This window comes from Carcharhinus amblyrhynchos, chromosome 31 (assembly GCF_965287045.1).
Source record: "Carcharhinus amblyrhynchos chromosome 31, sCarAmb.v2.hapA, whole genome shotgun sequence".
Taxonomy (NCBI): Eukaryota; Metazoa; Chordata; class Chondrichthyes; order Carcharhiniformes; family Carcharhinidae; genus Carcharhinus; species Carcharhinus amblyrhynchos.
Genome location: NC_137354.1, coordinates 24569096 through 24584054, shown reverse-complemented (window position 1 = coordinate 24584054; position 14959 = coordinate 24569096). Strand labels below are relative to the sequence as shown.

General features: G+C 45.7%; 1 protein-coding gene across 2 annotated transcripts in view; it reads right to left on the bottom strand.

The window, feature by feature from the left end:
- tbrg1 (transforming growth factor beta regulator 1) overlaps positions 1–14959 on the bottom strand; it is an 87467-nt gene that overhangs the window by 44502 nt on the left and 28006 nt on the right. For both annotated transcript variants that reach the window (XM_080215545.1, XM_080215546.1), the window contains 4 exons: positions 11652–11714; positions 3646–3885; positions 3037–3107; positions 1988–2229 (listed from right to left, as the gene is read on the bottom strand). In XM_080215545.1, the coding sequence (XP_080071671.1) occupies positions 1988–2229; positions 3037–3107; positions 3646–3885; positions 11652–11714 (616 nt within the window). The remainder of the gene's footprint in view (positions 1–1987; positions 2230–3036; positions 3108–3645; positions 3886–11651; positions 11715–14959) is intronic.

The window sequence follows — 14959 nt, the reverse complement described above, 5'->3', positions numbered from 1 at the left end:
GGGTGTGTGAATGACTGGGGTGGGAGGGTGGGTGTGTGAATGACTGGGGTGGGGGGGTGGGTGTGTGAATGACTGGGGTGGGGGGGTGGGTGTGTGAATGACTGGGGTGGGGGGGTGGGTGTGTGAATGACTGGGGTGGGGGGGTGGGTGTGTGAATGACTGGGGTGGGGGGGTGGTGTGTGAATGACTGGGGTGGGGGGGGTGTGTGTGTGAATGACTGGGGTGGGGGGGGTGGGTGTGTGAATGACTGGGGTGGGGGGGGTGGGTGTGTGAATGACTGGGGTGGGGGGGGTGGGTGTGTGAATGACTGGGGTGGGGGGGTGGGTGTGTGAATGACTGGGGTGGGGGGGGTGGGTGTGTGAATGACTGGGGTGGGGGGTGTGGGTGTGTGAATGACTGGGGTGGGGGGTGTGTGTGTGTGTGAATGACTGGGGTGGGGGGTGTGTGTGTGTGTGAATGACTGGGGTGGGGGGGTGGGTGTGTGAATGACTGGGGTGGGGGGTGTGTGTGTGTGTGAATGACTGGGGTGGGGGGGTGGGTGTGTGTGTGAATGACTGGGGTGGGGGGTGGGTGTGTGTGAATGACTGGGGTGGGGGGGGAGTGAGAGACAGGTTTCACCATGACAGCACCTCGCAGTATCTCTTATACATTCAAATTCAGAATGGATTCTTTCCCGAGGACTAACAGTGTGGGAATACACAGCTGCTTTCACACCAAGGTGTGTATGGAGACTGTAATATAAGCACAACATCTGGGGTGTTACTAGCAACCTTATCATTCATGGAAGGAGAATGATTTTCCAGGGTTCATCCTCCTGCTTACTATCCAGTGACTGCTGTGTAGATGTCAAGACTGGCTCCCATCCCACCCCAATCTCTTGCCGCAATCCACTTCCAGTCTGATAGATAAAGAATGGTACCAGGGAGCTGGCAACATCTGTGAAACAGTGCACTCAGCATATTGAGAACAGGAGGAAGGTGGTGGCGACTGCATCCTTTTGGAGAAATTGAATGACAGGAAATGCTGGACATGTCTGCAGCATTGCTTTCAAAACAGAATCTCCACTGCCCATAGTAACTGCGCCTAGCCTCTGGCACAGAGCAAAGACTGGGGAAGGGGGCGACTCCATGAGAGCAAGCGGCAGCTGATCAACAGCGTAGCCCAATCCATCACGCAAACCAGCCTCCCATCCAATGACTCTGTCTACACTTCCCGCTGCCTCTGAAAAACAGCCAGCATAATGAAGGACCCCACCCACCTCGGACATTCTCTCTTCCACCTTCTTCTGTTGGGAAAAGGATACAAAAGTCTGAGGTCACGTACCAACCGACTCAAGAGCAGCTTCTTCCCTGCTGCTGTCAGACTTTTGAATGGACCTACCTCGCATTAAGTTGATCTTTCTCTATTCCTTAGCTATGACTGTAACATTACATTCTGCACTCTCTCTTTTCCTTCTCCCCTCTGTGCTCTATGAACGGTATGCTTTGTCTGTATAGTGCGCAAGAAACAATACTTTTCACTGTAACCCAATACATGTGACAATAATAAATCAAATCTTTGACGGACTTCCTCTCCAGCTGATGTAAAGCCGCCTCTCACTGAACTTGCTGTCCTCCATCACGATCTCTGCCTCTGAATCCCCCTAACACCCACTGGCATCTCATACTTCACATCTCGACATGCTGTCCCGGCCTGCACCCGAAACAGTGACTCCCTCCTGTGTCTGTTCCACCTCTAATATGAGCAGGGTGAGCAGATCAGTGCTTGGACGGGCAAAACAGTAGGTTTTGTTAAAGAGCTGCTGAAAGGAATCGGCACTCCATGCGAGTAAATGATCTGTACTGACTCCTGATGCTCTGCCGAGTGTTAAGAATTGCACAGTCAGCAGCAGTTACATTCAACACATGCTCTGCTTTCTGACACCAACTTGCTGGCCGCACCATTGTGCATCACTCCCGCAGTGCATACAGGATACCCAAAGGCTTACCATCATCTTTGCCATTATCTTTTCCTTTGTCTCTTTTGTCTTTCTTTGATTTTTTCCCCACCGCCTCCTCTCCAGCTGAACTACTGGTAACTGGTGTTGTGGGGAGGTTTGAGGCTCCTGGCACTTGGTTGGTTCCTCCAGGGACGTGGTACACGGGAGGGGTAAGCACAGTGTTGGTGGGTCCTGCAAGCTCAGTCCCATCCGATAAGTTCTGGTGCTGCAATAGTCTCTTTAATAGGAACCTAAGGTGCGTTCAAAGAGAGATGGACAACATCTGTTTTATGCATCAGCAATTAAACCAGATAAATGAGTTTGTAAAATGGAGGGGGAAAAATGGAAAATTACAAATGCTGCTTATTTGAAAAGTCTAATCTTTTAATCAGAATTACAGCTCCCTGTGTGAGTATTCAAAGTCAGATTTTACAGCTTTTTGATAGTTAATATTTTGATATTTGGTTTTTAATAATTTAATTAGTTTTATCATAGAATCCCTACAGTACAAGAGGAGACCATTCGGCCCATTGAGTCTGTACCAACCACAGTCTCACCCAAGCCCTATTTCTTCAACCGCACATATTTACCCTACAAACTCCCTGACACTAGGGTCAATTTAGCATGGTCAATCAACCTAACCTGCACATCTTTGGACTGTGGGAGGAAACTGGAGCACCTAGAGGAAACCCATGCAGACACGGGGAGAACATGCAAATTCACAGTGACTAATTCAACCTGGGTCCCTGGCACTGTGAGGCAGCAGTGCTAACCACTGTGCCGCCCGTATATAGTTTCTCGTATGAATACTCTTGAATGAATTAATAAATGCAACTTTTTAAAACAATTTAACAGCTTAAAAACACAATGTACTTTAACATTTCAAACAAAAACCTCCACAAAGATTGCAAAAATTTCCAATTATTAAGGTGCATTTTTGGCTCAGTACTGCACCTAATAACTTTTACCAAATGTGTCCACACAACATACCGTGAGTCAGCTGCTAGAGAAGGCAGCTAAAATATAAAGCATAAATATCAGATGAAAATATTTCTTACCGTCTTTCCTCTTTAGTCCTGATGAATTTCTGCTCGATGTAAGCAATTTCATCACAAAGGGCTGCGTTCTCCTGAAATATACAGTCACTAGACGCATCAGGAGGCTGAAAGGTTGGTCACCTTGTTCCTTACTGAACTCAGCAATATGCTTTCCGTACTCTCTCACAGGACGTTTGCCACTTACGACAACATAGTCCACAAGCTAAAAAGCTCGCTGGAAGCTCACCTCAATAACTATCACAACTGGGGTTTTGCAGTTAACCAGTTCTCAGACGCAGTGTCACCAGTCCGTTCTATAGGTAGGCCTACTATTTAAGTGCATGAATTCTGCACAATATCTCAGTACACAAGAGTAAGCATCGAGAATCTTGACCCTGTGTTCCTAAAATATGCTGAGTACGGTGAATAAGCCTCCTCTTTGCACAAGGAGATTGGATGTACGCACTTACCTGATCAGCAATCAATTTATTAATTTACAGAAACTCAATGAATGAGCAGTGCAATGTATATTATCTTCATATAAGAGAGACTAATAAGAACGGCACACCCTTGCTTCAATAAGAGCACAACTCTAAATTAACTCTGCTCAAAATTAGTGCAAATACTCACAAAAATCATGGCTTTTATAGTTTTCCGCAGTCTGAGGTACTTTATCCGATACTTCTCGTTCAGGGTCTTCTTTAAAACCTTCTTCAGTTTGGGTTTTGACTCCTGGAATATGGAGGGGGAAGGGAAGTTGGAGAGGTGATCCATTAACTGAGGGTTAGGATACTCAGGCGGGTGACTGACTGGTACCAGGAAAGGCTGAGCGGGGTAGCTCTGCAGAAGCTGCTGACGTTCCTTCTCTGTCTGGAAGGCAAAAATTAACCATTTTAGAAGAAATAGCTTTTCTTGCCCCTCCGCCCCATCTCTTTCACTGCAAAACGGTTAAGTTTTCTGTGGCTACGCTCCTGCAAGTTACCTCAAGATGTTTTACTATCTTAAAGGTACTATATAAACTCAACTTGTTGCTGTTCGTAAGGGTGTACTAGTTTGCAGGGCAATATTTTTGACAGTGCTAATTAAAAAAAAAGCTATCTAAAGTATAAGTAGTGGGTCCAAGTATAAGGATTTGAAGTCAGCACTGGCTTGACGGGCTGAAGGGCCTGCTCCTGTGCTGTATTGTTCTTTTATCTTCAAAAGTCAGATATCTGTCTCCCCCCCTCCTCTCATCTCCAAAATTGGTGACTGAGTGTCAGGCACTCGTATCTCCAGCTCTCCAGTTGGCAGTATATTGCATGTGTGTAACAGGCTGTTTAATGATGGAGTGTGCAAGCCACATTTATCACCCTTTGCCAGTACTATCAAATCTTCCAGCAGTTGCTTGATTTTTGAGAAATCTTATTTGAGGAAGACTGGGCAATGAGGTGGATTGGCTATGCTAAATTGCCCCTTAGTGTCCCAGTGGTCGCAGGACTGCCACTCAGGGTAGGGGATCCTGGCAGCTTCTTTGTCCTCAGCTGACATCCTCTGCAATCAGGACCTAACCCAATGCCAGCTGCAAGTCTCTGCTTGCAGACCTGATGAATTTTGGTGGACAGTTGAGTTGCAGTATTCCCAGATTTACTGCAGATGTGTACCACACACAACAAAGTTAATCTCTTATAGAACCAGAGAATTTCCACAGTGCAGAAAGAAGACATTCGGCCCATCGAGTCTGCACTGGCTCTCTGAAAGAGCATTCCACCCAGGTCTTCTCCCCTGCCATATCCCTATAACCTCGCGCATTTACAATGGCCAACCCACCTAACCTACACCTCTTTGGGCAATAAGGGACAACTTAGCACAGCCAATCTACCTAACCTACACATCTTTGAGATGTGGGAGGAATACAGTAAGAAGTCTCACAACACCAGGTTAAAGTCCAACAGGTTTATTTGGTAGCACAAGCCACTAGCCTTTGGAGTGGTGCCCCCTCACCAGTCAAGCAAGAGCAACGCTCTGAAGGCTAGTGGCTCATGCTACCAAATAAACCTGTTGGACTTTAACTCGGTATTGTGAGACTTCTTATTGTGTTTATCCCAGTTCAACCTGACCTCACCACATCATGTGGGTGGAAACCAGAGCACCCGGGGAACCCCATGCCAACACGGGGAGAATGTGCAGTCTCCACACAGACAGTTACCCAAGACTGAATTGAACCTGGTCCCTGGTGCCAGAGTACATCGGGAAGGGTCAAGGAGGAAGCTGAAAAGACTCAGGAAGTTAGGAATATGGAAGGTCTTATGGGATACTGGAAGATTGAGGGGACTGGGAAAACTGGAATTTAGAGAAATGGAGTGGCCTGGAGTGTGGAAGCATGGTGGCACATTGGCAGCAGGGTAGCACATTGGTTAGCACAGCTCCCTCACAGTGCCAGGGACCCGGGTTCAATTCCCGGTTTGGGTCACTGTCTGTGTGGAGTTTGCTCATTTTCCTCGTGTCTGTGTGGGTTTCCTCCATGTTCTGGTTTCTTTCCACAGTCCAAAGATGTGCATATTAGGCAGAATGGCCATGCTAAATTGCCCCCTTAGTGTCCCAAGATGTGTAGGTTAAGTGGATTAGCCATGGGAAACGTATGTGGTTACAGGGATAGGGGACTGGGTAAGATTGACTGAGAATCGGTGCAGACTGAGTGGGTTGAACAGCCTCCTTCTGCACTGTAGGGAATTTATGAAGTACTCGGAACAGAGCCACATCCTGAACTGAAAATTGCCCAATCTACTTCAACTAAGGATCTCAAAAGCTGAGCAACAGATGAAGATGGCGGGCGGAGTATAATGAAGGAAAATATGAACTCTTTCACTTCGGCATGAAGAATTAAAAAGCAGTATATCATTTTAATGGAGAAAGAATGCAGAACGCTACACTATAGAGGGATCTGGGCATCCTGGTATATGAATCACAAAAAATTAGGGTGGAGGTACAGCAAGTGATAAGGAACACAAATGGAATGTTGGTGCTTATTGCAAGAGGAATCGAGTGTAAAAGTAGGAATACAACTGTGCAGGACCTTAATGAGATCACATCGGGAGTAGCCATATACAGTTTTGGTTTCCTTACTTAAGAAAGGATATAACTGCATTAGAAGCATTTCCTAAAAGGTTCACTTGACTGATTCCTGGGATGAAGGGCTTATCTTATCCTGAAAGATTGGATTGGTTGACCATATATCCATTTGAGTTAAGAAGAAGTTTTGTCTTTCAAAGGATCATCAGACTGTGGGATTTCCTACTCAGAGAGCAGTGGAGGCCAGGTCATTGAATATATTCAAGGCAGGGTTCAATAGATTGTTGGTCAACAAGGGAGTCAAAAGTTATCAGGACAGATGGGAAAACAGAGTTGAGGCCACTATCAAATCAGCCATGATCTTACCAAATGACAGAGCAGGCTCAATGGGCCAAATGGCCTGCTTCTAATTGCTGTGATGTGGAGATGCTGGTATTGGACTGGGGTGGACTCACTAAGAAGTCTCACAACACCAGGTTAAAGTCCAACGGGTTTATTTGGAATCACAAGCTTTAGGAGAACTGTTCCTTGGTACTCACCTTAGGAGGAAACAGCACTCTGAAAGCTCTCGACTGAACTTTAACCTGGTATTGTGGGACTTCTTACTGTGCCTAGTTATTGTACCCTTATGGGACATTTGCCATGGCAGCGCCTTGACCTATCAGAATCAACTTCCCAACTAATAAGCACCCTTTTCCTATGCAGTATAAACAGTTGAAGTTTGATATTTTTGTGTTTGTCCTATGAGTTCAGGACAAAAAGCTTGGAAAGCATGTCCCCCCCAACAAACATGGGAACCTGTTTGTGGGGGAGCCCCTGGAGAGGTGATGGCCCTTGTCCTCATCGGCAGGAATTCCTAATTCTGCTGGAGACTGGAACAAATGGGGCAGCACGGTGGCACAGTGGTTAGCACTGCTACCTCACAGCGCCAAGGGCCAGGGTTCAATCCCAGCCTCGGTTACTGCATGGAGTCTGCACGTTGTCCCTGTGTCTACTTGGGATTCCTCAGGTGCTCCGGTTTCTTCCCACAGTCTAAAGATGTGCGGGTTAGGTGGATTGGCCATGCTAAATTGACCCTAGTGTCAGGGGTATTAGCAGGGTAAATGTGTGGGGTTACAGGAATAGAACCTGGGGTGGGATTGCGGATAGTACAGGCTCAGTGGGCTGAATGGCCTTCTTCTGTACTGTGGAGATTTTATCATTCTAAAGCTATTGGCGAAGTGCTGATAAATGAGATTAGGTGAGAAGTCAGTTGCTTCTTGTATGTCGGTGAGACTCGATGGGCCGAAGGGCCTTTTCTGCACAGTATGATTCTATGATTCTATCTAAATTCTTCTGTATTCATATTTCTACACTTGTCTTCACTCAATTATAACCATCTGAGACAATGAACACTAATAAAAGTCAACTGAATCAGCATTTCTCAAAGTTTTCACAGTGTCAGCAGACAATTCTCATCGCCTTGAGCCCTTGTTTTCTCTAAAATAGTCTCCACTGTTCCTGTTTCACTTCTGCACATTGCCTCAAACTTTCTAAAAGGAAAGGAAATGTTTCACAACTCAGGATATTTCAACGTGTTCTTTTTTATTATTCATTCACAAGATATGGGTATCACAGTCTGGCCAGCATTTATTGCCCACCCTCAATTGCCCTTGGGACGGTGGTGGTGAGCTGCCTTCTTGAATCGCTGCTGTCCATGCGCTGTAGGTACACCTACAGTGCTGTTAGGGAGGGAATTCCAGGATTTTGACCCAGTGACTCTGAAGGAACAACAATATACTTCCAAGGTGATATGTCATTTGGAGGGGAACTTCCAGGTGGTGGCATTCCCAGGTATTTGCTGCCCTTGTCCTTCTAGATAATAGCGGTCATGGGTTTGGAAGATGCTGCAAGGAACCTTAGTCAGTTCCTGCAAATAATTTGTGAATGGTATACATGGCTGCCACTGTGCTTCCATGGTGGAGGGAGTGAATGTTTGTGGAAGGGGTAGCAATCAAGCAGGACTGGTGTCGAGTTCCTTGAGTGTTGTTGGAGCTGCACTCACCCAGGCAAGTGGGGAGTATTCTATCACACTCCTGATTTATGCTTTGTAGATGGTGGACAGACTTTGGGAAGTCAGGAGGTGAGTTACTTGTCACAGGATTTCCAGCCTCTGACCTGCTCTTGTAGTCACAATATTTATGTGTCTGGTCCAGTTCAGTTTCTGTCAACAGTAACCCCTACAATGTTGACAGTGGGGGATTCAGCAATGGTGATATCATTGAATGTCAAGCAGAGATGGTTAGATCCCCTCTTGTTGAAGATGGTTATTGGCTGGCACTTGGATGGTACAAATGTTTCTTGCCAGCTCTGGTACACTTACCTGACTAAAGAGCAGCATTCCGAAAGCTAGTGGCTTTTGCTACTAAATAAACCTGTTGGACTTTAACCTGGTGTTGTGGGATTTCTTTTTAAACCACTGCAGTGCCTGGGGAGTTGGTACACCCACAGTGCTGCTGGGGAGGGAGTGATATATCTTCAAGTCAGAGTGGTGAATGACTTCGCCAAAATATTTAATTCACTTAATCCCTTTGGCCCGTTGAATCTGCACCGAGACATTAGAAACACCTGACCTCCCACCTAATTCTATTTACCAGCACTTAGCACGCAGCTTTGAATGCTATGATGTACCAACTGTTCATTCAGGGAGTGAGGCATCCCGCCTCCCAGGCAAAGCATTCCAGACCGTCACCACCCTCTGGGTAATAAAGCTTATCCTCACATCCCCCATAAACCTCCTGCCCCTCACCGTGAACCTATGTCCCCTCAAGACTGACCCTTCAACTAAATGCAACACTTGCTTCTTATCCACTCTGTTCATGTCTCATAATCTTGTATACTTCGATCAGGTCGCCCCTCAGTCTTCTCTGCTCCAACGAAAACAACTCAAGCCTATCCAACATCTCTCTTCATAAGTTAAATGTTCCATCCCAAGCAGCATGCTGGCAAATCTCCCCTGCACCTCCTTTAATGCAATCACATCCTTCCAATAATGCGTCAGCCAGAATGGCACACAGTTCTCTAGCTAAAGCCTCACCAAAGGTCTATATAACTCCAACGTGATTGCCCTGCTTTTGTGATCTATGCCTCGATTGTTAAAGGCAACTGTCCCATATGCCTTTTTCACCAGCCTACGAACATAGAACATAAACGTGTCCTTCTTCCTCCAGCAATCTATGGATAAACACACCAAAGGTCCCTTTGTTCCACAGAATTTCCGAGTGTCCCACCATTCATTGGATATTTTCTTGTCAAATTACTCCTTCCAGAGTAATCTCACGCTTTTCAGGGTTAAATTCCACCTGCCATTTATCTGCCCATTTGACCATTCCGTCTCTATTTTCTTGTAGACCAAGACACTGAGTCTCACTGTTAACCACCCGGCCAATCTTTGTGTCATCCACAAACCTACTGATCCTACCTCCCACATGGTCATCTTTGTCACTTATACAAATGACGGATAATAAAGGGCCCAGCACAGATTCCTCTGGTCCGCCATTGGATGCTGGCTTCCAGTCACCAAAACAACCTTCTGTCATCACCCCTCTGCCTCCTATAACTCAGTCAATTTTCAATCAACCGTGTCAAATTACCCTGTGTCCAATGGCCTTCTTTGTAAATCTCCCATGTGAGAATTTGTCAAAGCCTTTGCTGAAATCCATATAAACTACATCAGCTTCATTAGCCTCATCTAAATACCTAGTCCTCTCCTCAAAAAATTCAGTCAAATTTGTTAGGCATGATCTGCCCCTGACAAAGCCATGCTGATTATCCCTAATAAAGTTTTGCCTCTCCAAGTGGAGATAGATTCTCTCCTTCAGAATCTTCTCCAACAGTTTCCCTACCACTGACATGAGACGCACTGGTCTATCTCTACAACCCTTCTTAAATCGCAGAACCACATTAGCTGTTCTCCAGTCCTCTGGGACTGCCCCATGACTAGAGAGGAATTAAAAATTTGGGTCAGAGTCCTTGCAATCTCTTTCCTTGCCTTCCACAGCAGTGTGGGACACAATTCATCCGGAGCTGGAGATGAGTCACTTTTAAGCCCGCCAATACCTTCGATGCCTTGTCCTTCGAATCTCAACTTGTTGATGAACCTCACAGTCTCTCTCCCTGAATTCCATACCATCGCCCTCATTCCGTTGAGTAAAAATAAATGTGAAGTATTCATTCAACACTCTACCATTGTCTTCTGCCTCCACCCAACATTGCCCCCTTGGTCCACAATGGGTTCTACTCTTTCTCTGGTTATCCTCTTCCCATCGATATACTTAGAGAATATCTTGGGATTTTCACTACATTTATCAGCCAGAGCTTTCCAATATCCCCTCTTTGCTTTCCCAATTGTATTCTTAAGCTGCACCCTGCACTTTCTGCACTTCGCCCCTGCTGATCTGATTCCTCTGTACCTGCTAAAAGCCTCTTTTTCCCTTCTCATTGTATCCTGAATATCTCTGGTCATCCATGGCTTGTTACTCCTTCCCATCATCTTCAAGCTGGGTCTGAACCTTCCCCATTTCCTTTTTAACTACTCCCCACTTCTGTAGATTTCCCCACTAGCAGCTGTTCCCAGTTGACCCTTGGCCAGATCCTGCCTTATTTTACTAAAATCCGCTGCCCTCCAATCCAATACTTTTTGTTTTTGCAACTTGCCTATTCCTTTGTCCATAACAAGTTTAAATTGTACCATGTTGTGACTGCCATCACTAAGACACTTCCCACCACCACCTCAACCACCTGTTCAGTTTCATTCCCCAGAATTAGGACCAGAGCAGCTCCTTCCCTTGTTGGACCCTCTAAATATCGGCTTAAAAAGTTCTCCAGTGCACATTTCAAGAAATCCATTCCATCCCTTAATATTATGTCAATGTGAATGGATATTGGAAAAGTTGAAATCACTGACTGTAACTACCCTATTGGAGGGGAACTTGCAAATGGTGATGTTCCAATGCATCAGCTCTTGTCCTTCGAGATGGTAGTGGTTGAGAGTTTGGAAGATGCTACCTAAGGTGTCTTGGTTAGCTCCTGCAGTGCATTTTGTGGATGGTACACACAGCAGCTACTGTGGGTCAGTGGTGGAGGGAGTGGTTGTTTTAGGATGGGGTGCCAATTAAGTGATTGCTTTGTCCTGGATGGTGTCGCGTTTCTTGAGACAGCGCTATGGCAACTTCAAGGTGGGCCAAATGGCTTCCTTCTGTGTTATATCATTCCAAGATTCTGTGAGCAGAAACTAGGGGCTGGATTTTATCCTGAGGCTGGTTCCTGCATCCTAGAGTCCAGCTCCATTTAGTTGGTTTAACCCTCTTTAAATCTTTGGGTGATGAGTATGTGACAGGAATTCCCTCTGTCTCCAAGAGGGCACCCTGCCTCGTAGTGGTGCTGGCCAATCTGAAGCTGGCAGCTCTGCGCACTGATAGAGTGTTTCCAGTATCCACATGCGCTTTGCGCTACTTTTTAGACTCATCCGAGTCCCAGGCCATCTGAATCTCTGGGGAAAGGGGAAGAAATTATCTGCGGCCATTAAAATAATCCGAGTTCACACTTACCAACAGAGCAAAAACCCCATTCCTGTTCTCGAGTCTCTTGAACCGCCTGCTGCCTTTCTGAGTCTGTAATACAGTAAAACAGTGAAACTCAGCTGTGTCACATCCAACACAACACCGTTACCTAAAAACAACAGCTCTTACATCCATTCCTCATCACAATCTCATCACAAAATCAGTTTGTTTAAACCTGGGGTAATTCAACTAGCATCAGAAAACGTCAGAAAGATTTGAGAAGAACCTAGTCAGGGTAGCATTTAAAGAAATATCATCCATTTCATAGTATCCCTACAGTGCTGAGGGAGGCTATCCAGCTCATCAAGTCTGCACCAACTCTTATCCAGGTCCTGTTCCTGTAACGCCCATGTATTTTACCTCATTAATCCCCCTAACCTCTATATATATTGGAACACTTAGCATGACCAATTCATCTAACCTGCACACTTTTGGACACAAAGGAGCGATTTAGCATGACCAATCCATCTGGCCTGCACATCTTTGGAGTGTGGGAGGAAACCAGAGCACCCAGAGGAAACCCATGCAGACACGGGGAGAATGTACAAACTCCACACAGACGGTGACCCAAACCTGGAATCGAACCCAGGTCCCCGGTGCCGTGAGGTAGCACTGCCGACCACTGTGCCACCTCTAATTTATACATTGGTGTTCTGCTGGAAGCTTGAGTTGTCTTCCCCAACTCGGAAAAATCAATGTTTTCAAAAGCCAGGGAGGGTTTCATACAGATGTGGGAACAGATGGATGTGACTGTCTCAATTTAAAATCTGCTGAATTGGTTAATATGCACTTGCTGACATTCAAAGGGTAAATGAGCAAAGTGGCCAGGCAGCAAAAATACACACATCACAAAAAGTACTGACATAGCTTAACAAAAGCATAAAGAAAGCAAACCACTCACTCAGATTCATTGCTAGAGACAGAGAACTGAAAAATAAAGAAATTATGGCAGCTTGTATCAAAGCTTGGGTAGACCATACTTTGCAGCATTGAGTACGATTCCTGTCACCTCATTATAACAGATACAGAGTCACTGTAGACGGTGCAGAAAGGATTTCTAATGATACGAGATACATCTATCAGAAAAGGATGAACAGATTGTGTTCCAGTTTTCTCTCAAAAAAGGAAGGTTAAAGTTCCTCTTTTCACCGGATCTTCAGGCACACAAATTCTTTTCCCTTTGCAGGAGATGGAAAGGTTCCAGATCTGATTATCAGCCCATTGGACCTGTTTTGAATGCTCCTTCTGTAGCATTGCACTTGAACCCAGAGCTCTAGTCCAGAGGTAAGGGGCACTTACCACTGTGCCACAAGGAGCTAAAAGCCCCATAACAGAGTTCTCTGGAATTCTGTAACGTTTTGATAGGGTGATACTTGTGAGGAAGAACATAACCAGAGGCTGTCAAAATTGGATCACCACCAAGACTGGGGAGGTGTTGGCTTAGTGATATTATCGCTACAGTATTAATCCAGATATCAGCTAATGCTCTGGGGAATCGAGTTCAAATCCTGCCATGACAGATGGTGGAATTTGAATTCAATAAAAAAAAATCTGGGAATTAAAAATCTAATTCTGATGACCATGAAACCATTGTCGATTATTGTAAAAACCCACCCGGTTCACTAATGTCTTTAGGGAACAAAATATGCCATCCTTTCCCGGTCTGGCTGAATGTGACTCCAGGCCCACAGCAATGTTTATTTATTAATTAGTAATAAGTGGGCTTACATTCCCACTGTAATGATGTTACTGTGAAAATCCCCTAGTGGCCACACTCTGGCGCCTGTTCGGGTACACTGAGGGAATTTAGCACAGCCAATTCATCTAACCACGTCTTTCAGACTGTGGGAGGAAACTCACACAGGCACAGGGAGAACGTGCAGACTCCGCACAGGCAGTGACCCAAGGCCGGAATTGAACCTGGGTCCCTAACGCTGTGAGGCAGCAGTGCTAACCGCTGTGTCACCCAATGTGGTTGGCATTCAACTGCCCTCCAAGAGCAACGCAGGATGGGCAATAAATGTTGGCCAGCCAGCGATGCCTGTGTCCCACGAATGAATTAAAAAAAAGAAATCTAATCAGGAATTCAGGAGAAACTTCTTTATTCTCCACAGTGGTGAAAATGTGGAACCTCAGGAATGACTGAATCAAACAGTATCGAGATAGAGGTTAGATAACCATACGTGAGAGGAGTTAGGTGAGGAATGAAGAGAGGCAGGGTGAGTGCAGTATAAAGACTAGCATGAAATGGCCTGTTTCTGGGCTGTTTATCCTTTCTGGTGGTCACCCTGGTGTTGAATGAGAGAGGTGGAAAATCTGAGCAGGTCCTAACCATGGACTTGATCAGCTGGAGCAGAAAACCACCTTATTCCTGCAGAATACAGTCCAAACCCCTCACTGACACTGGGTAGCATCCAACCTGAGCGCCAAGGCACTGTGCCATCTGCTGTGGCCTAACCCCTCACTGACACGATACACTTCTATGCACTTGCATCCAACAACAAAAATGGAACAAAACCAAAAAATGTGGATGTGTTTGTTGAGTGCTTATTGGAAGGGTCAATGTGATGTGGAGGCTCTAAATAATACAGTATGCACAGCTCCAACGCTCTTTCCCTTTGAAAAGCATCAATGGGATTTAATCAACTGTGGGGCAGCATGGTAGCACATTGGTTAGCACTGCTGCTTCACAGTTCCAGGAACCTGGGTTCGATTCCCGGCTTGGGTCACTGTCTGTGTGGAGTTTGCACATTCTCCTTGTGTCTGCGTGGGTTTCCTCCGGGTGCTCCAGTTTCCTCCCGCAGTCCAAAGATGTGCGGGTTAGGTTGATTGGCCGTGCTAAAAAATTGCCCTTTGTGTCCTAAGAGGTGTAGGTTAGAGGGATAGCGAGTAAATATGTAGGGCTGGGGTAGGTTTGTGATCAGTGTAGACTCCATGGGCCGAATGGCTTCTGCCTGCACTGTAGGGTTTCTATGAACTGCCTTAAGCAAGTGGTTAAAATGCTAGTAATGCAACCAGAAATGAGACAAATTAGAAGAACAGTTTTCCACTGAGGTGTACATAAATGGAATTCCAGCAAAATCAGCTCAGATGATGGCAACTTGCTCTAAAAACTGGATGACTGTCTAGCCAGGAACAGGAGTGAAGGTTCTAAGGATAGTCACATACCTCTATAAAGTACAATGATTTCTATGTGTGGGATGATAAATGCAGAATCCAATCAGAGTTGAATTAGAATCACAGAATCCCTACAGGGCAGGAGGAGGACATTCGACCCATTTAGTCTGCACCGAACA